This window comes from Dipodomys ordii, unplaced genomic scaffold (assembly GCF_000151885.1).
Source record: "Dipodomys ordii isolate 6190 unplaced genomic scaffold, Dord_2.0 Scaffold44, whole genome shotgun sequence".
NCBI lineage: Eukaryota > Metazoa > Chordata > Mammalia > Rodentia > Heteromyidae > Dipodomys > Dipodomys ordii.
Window position 1 is genome coordinate 2,943,399 of NW_012267260.1, and position 5,360 is coordinate 2,948,758.

The following is a 5,360-nucleotide window of genomic DNA, read 5'->3' on the forward strand; positions in this document are numbered from 1 at the left end:
ACAGGCAGAAGTAGTGTCTGTAGAGGCTGAGGAGGGAAGGGAGAGCGGTGGGGAGCTGAGTCTGAAAGAATGGCAGCTTTGTAGGACAGGCCACCAAGATGTGGCTCATCTTCCTCTGGGACTGGAAAACTGACTCGGGTTTGGCAGCAAACGAAAGGCTGGTCAAGTTGCCTGGGCATCCACTGTGGGGCAAAGCTCGCGGCGGGTGAGCAGGAGGGCAGCTGCACCGGAGAGTGAGTGTCTGCCACACACTTCTGGAGATCCGCCTGGGTTCCGTGGACTCAGTTCTCTGGCCACCCTGAGACAGTGAGGAGGCTCTTGGTCCCTTCTTCCAGGAGCCCTGGTGCGGGGCTGTCTCCTGTAGACAGACATGAGCTGCTTCCAGGGTTTAGACGTGGACAGCTACCTGCCCGGACCCTGAATGACCAGGACTTGTGTCGAATTGGCTTACCCTGCCTGGCGGGGGCTTTCCACCTGAACACTGTAGAAACCACACTTTCCCTGGATAGTGGAGGGATTGAGGTAAAAAGAAGTGTATACTGCACAAAGATGAATACATGCAGGAGTGGGGTGTGTGTGTGTTTGCGCACACACACACATGCACGTGCTGCGTGTGAACAGAGTGGTGAGTGTATCTGTGCCCCTGGGGACTTGAGAAGCAGAAAGGACCCCCAGCTCCTGTTCCAGTGTGGAATATTTCCCCCAAGGAAATGTGAGAAAGCACCTTGAAGAAATGGCTACATTTAAGGCTGAGACAGAAGGAATGAAGATAAGCCCGGGACATCTTTCTGCAGAAAATATCTTTGTGTACAAAGAAGGGCCTTCGAGTCGCGGAACAGATCCTGCAGGAAGGAGCTTCCAAAGCTCAGGCCTGGAACAAGCCTCCTCACAGACAGATAAATAATATCAAACTGCAACTAGAGAGTAAAACGCCTATTCAGTCCTTAAATAATTGCTTAAATAATTGCTTAAATAATTGCCCAAACAAATAACAGGATAAAGAAGAGGGGATTGCTCTGCCTCACAGAACCCAGTTATTAAACACAGAAGGAATGGGGGAAATTAAAGTCACCGTGAGCCAGGCATCATGGCTCACGCCTGTCATCCTAGCTACTCAGGAGGCTGAGGTCTGATGATGGTGATTCAAAGCCAGCCGGGGCAGGAAAGTCCGTGAGACTCTCATCTCCAACGAACCACCAAAAAGCCTGAAGTGCAGCTGTGTCCCAAAGTGGTAAAACACCAGCGTTGAGTGAAAACGCTAGAGGACAGGGTTCAGGCCGAGTTCCAGCCCCACTATGCACACTTTGTGAATCTCTGTTTCTCTCTCATGCTTACATACACACAGAGCATCACTAGATGAATAGGATATGGTAACGCCTTCTGAAGGCAAGATCATAATGGAGATAAAGTCATTTAGTACATGTTTATTCTTTTTATTGTTATTTTAAAGATGATGTGCGGAGGGGTTACAGTTAAATCAAGTCAGGTAAAGAACATGTTTCTTTTTTGATTGTCCCCCTTTCTCTTGCTGTCTTCCAGTTTTTCCCTCCCAGCCCCACCCATAAGTTGAATAGTTTATTTTCAACATAGTGTCCAGTGTGTACCACTGCTGCATTTATTCACCCTTGTACGTGTTCATTCCGAAGCAGAACAGCTGTCCAGTCACAAAGCCTCACACACAAGACGTGTGTCCATGCCAAACGGAAAGATAGTAACTGTTAGGAAAATGGAAGAGAATAGAAAAGGAATAGAGCGGACTCGATTGTCAACTGTCTGGGACTGTTGATTGCCAGCGAGGGACACAGACCTTTCTGTGGGGTTTGGAGGTTGTGCCAGGGATTGGATTTGGGGGCCAGGTTTATATGAGGCTTAACAAGGAAACAAAGGAGTGAGAATCAGGCTGTAATTACTGTGGAGCTAGAGCCAGAGATTTTCTGGTAGGTCCAGAATGGAAGGTCTGGCCTGGGGTGACGGGGACTTTCGTCCAGGCCTCGGTTAGAATCACCTGCCTGGGGTCAGGCATGTGTGTGGACCAGCCGGTTCGTGTGCTCCTGGTGTCTTGTCTGAGCTGGAAGAATAAGGCGGGAGTCAATCCTTCAGAACTCAGCGGACATTCCTGGAAGAAATGACTTCTAATTAAGCTATCCAAGTTGGCATCACCATGAATGGGACGTGTGATGGGTCAAATAGGAAATGTGTCTGGAAATCGCAGGCTGAGAAGGATGAGCCTCCCTTTGTCAACATCTTACCAAGCATGTACAACTCCAGTCAAAAATCACGAGAAAACATCAGCAGATCCCAAGTCAGGCCCATTCCACAGCCCCACACTCCAGCGCTCCATAAAAGAGCCCAGAGAACAAGAGGCAAGGCCAACCCAGGCACTGCCGCGCCCATGGAGGCTGGAGACAGCGAGGACCAGGAGGGTACCGCGATGGGACCCTGGATGAGACAGCGAATCTTGGATTATAAAAAAGAATAGGCCCAGTGCAAGTAAGGTCTGGAGTGTAACAGTGTTTTTCTAGCAGCGTTAAATTCTTGTCTCTGTATTCGGGTATTGTACGATTCTTCATTAGAGGACACGAACGAGGCCTGTCTAGGAACCTGGTACCGACATTCAAAGACAATGAACTTGAGATCTCGCATGAGGTTGTCCACATTTTTTCATCTGTCATCTCTCTAGTCTGACAGGGAACACAGGACCTTGAAAGCTGTGGGAGTGGTTGGTCCCCACCCTCTCAATCCCTACCGGAAGTCACCAAATAAAAGCAGCTTGCAAACCCTTCCCAGCCAGCCCGAGGAGCTGAGCCCAGCGAGACGCCACCCGCCACCCGCACATTCATTCGGTTAGTACTGCCTTTCACAATCTTCATAGATGGTTTCCAGCTTGCTTCACCAGGAAAACATTTCCAGGGTGGTATGTTGGCTTGAGGATGTTATGTTTTTATTGTGCCTTCTTTGCCTGCTCAGGAAACAATTCAAACATTGTGGATTTACGTCTTTCAGGAAAAACGAGAACCAAGATTGGGGGAAAATGAGGGCAGCAGGTACTGAGTTCCTGTCAGCAATCTGAGAGCCGCTGCGCGGGGGCTGTCGGAGCTGACATGAAGTTGGGCTGTGGATTAAAATAATTGATTAGTGTGTTTTGTACGGGATTTGACACACAACTATGCTGGACTTAAATTGGGTATGGTCATCCCTTTTGGGTTGAAAATCACATGCTATCGGCTTGGACACTAGTCATCTCTGCCTGCCAATCATGAAAGTTTTAGCTGCCATAATTGGTTTCACAGGTAATTGGTTATCTTCCTATTAGTCTGATTTGGAGACCATAATGCAAGCCATTTCTACTCTCAATTCCTTTACTTCTTTCTTCCCTCTTTCCCTCCCTTCCTTCCTCTCCCCTTGTTCTCTTGATCTTCCTCCACCTCCTCCTTCTGCCCCTTCCTTCAGTGTTGCTGAGTTCAAAGGGAGGAAAGGGCAAAGGTCCTACAGTTGAAAGGAAATCTGCACAGAGATTGTAGAGTAGGGGAACAAATGGACCTGGATATACCTTTTAGGTAAACTTAAGAAACGCAATGCCGTTCTCTAGAAATGTTGTGTTCCCAGTTCTGAAAAGAATTTTCCAGTATCATTAATTTGCCACATTTAATATTTCCTGTGCTACCCTGCTACCAAAGTACTCACAGAAATATTTTTTGACCAATTTGTATGTATTATGCAGGAGATTTCCACTGCTTCTATGATTCTGTTTTAACAGCAGAATGGAAGGGATTTTAATTAGTTTTTTTTAACATTTTGCTTCTATGATCTTCACTTATTACTTAATTGCTATGCATTAGCTATTCTTAAATAATAAGCCATATTTTAAGTACATAAAATATGCAGCATTTGAACTGTCAGGCCTGTGATATCTACAGAGTGGACTAAACTTCGCAGCACGTACTGCGCTCTTAAAAGAATGTGTGGATTCTTTGCTTCCCATAAACTCACAATTATAGCATGTAGGAGGATGGGCTGCAAGAAAAATATGTGTTGCAAGAAGGGAAACTTCAGTGATGAAAACAGCTTGAATATATTAGAACTGAGTTCATGTGTTGTCAGAAACTAGCAAGCTGGCAGTCACTCTCCCGTTCTCAGAGGCCGGGTAGTCCAGTTCGCACAGGCCCTCTAGCTCTGTAACTTGGGAGCGCCTGGAGGAAGAGCTAGACCCATCAGCCAGCGCATACTTAACTTGATGATATTCGCAAGTCACCAAGTGCTACGTGGCAGCATGGCCATCAGAAGTGACGTAGAACAGTGCCGCCCTTGCTTGACAATGACTCTGGGGCTTCCTCAACATACAGCCCCGCGGCCTGCTGCTGAGCCCGCTGGGCTCTGTGTGCAGCTTCTCCTGGACGCCTCCTGTGCTGGTCTCCCCGGCAGCTTGAACAGAGCTGTGGTTCCCAGCCAAGGGAGAGTTTGCTTCCCAGAGTGCAATGTGGCAAATCTACAGGTGGCCTTGGTTGTCATGATTGGGGGCGGCAGGGAGGAGGGGAGAGGGCCCAGCACGGCAGCATGGGGGTGGCTTAGCAGAGGTACTGCAGTGCTCAGGGGGACCCCCACAACACAGACCTGCCTGGCCCCCCAGATCATCACAATGGAAAAGCAGTGGGAGAGGGCAACAGGAGTCGTGCAACTTGCTTTGCAGGACCCAGTCAGGTGTGGAACGAGTTTTGTGTGTGAGGACAGAGAAAGAATGGGCACTTCCCCCCCCCCCCGTGGGGCGGAGTTAAGCGTGGGTTCCAGCCCGGGCACCTCTGTTCCCATCCTCTAACTGAGGATGGATGGCCACCTAAGACTGGGTCTGTGCGATGTCAAGATGGCGGCCATCGTGGATGAGCATTCGGGCCAAGAGAAGACCTTGCAGGGCGTCCTCTGTGCTCTCCATGAAGAAGGCCCATATTCCTTGTGTAGGGTTGGGTCATTAGCCACAATCCCAACGTACTTCTCACTTCTCAGTACTCATCTGTTCATTTGTACCCATTCAGGGAAACCAAGAGGCTGCTAACATGGCAGAGAAGCCTGTGCTCCACTACTTCAACGCCCGGGGTAAGATGGAGTCTATCCGCTGGCTCCTGGCTGCCGCTGGGGTGGAGGTACGTTCTGGGTTGGGTCATCCTCGGCTGGACTTCAAATGGACCTTGGCAAAATACTTTCATAAGCCAGGAGGTTTCTATACTAGATAACCTGGACGTAACTGTATCTGAAGTAAAATAATTTCTAGTTAATCAGAAAGTAGACAGATTGCACCAGATGAAACTTCCAGCAATCGATCCACCATGCATCACATAGTTGATTAAAAGTTGTGTGTGTGTGTGTGT

General features: G+C 48.6%; 1 protein-coding gene across 1 annotated transcript in view; it reads left to right on the plus strand.

The window, feature by feature from the left end:
* Window positions 1–5,037: 5,037 nt before the first annotated feature.
* LOC105987814 (glutathione S-transferase A3-like) overlaps window positions 5,038–5,360 on the plus strand; it is a 6,560-nt gene continuing 6,237 nt past the window's right edge. The window contains exon 1 of the mRNA XM_013019200.1: window positions 5,038–5,135. Within this exon, the coding sequence (XP_012874654.1) occupies window positions 5,049–5,135 (87 nt within the window). The 5' untranslated portion in view covers window positions 5,038–5,048. The remainder of the gene's footprint in view (window positions 5,136–5,360) is intronic.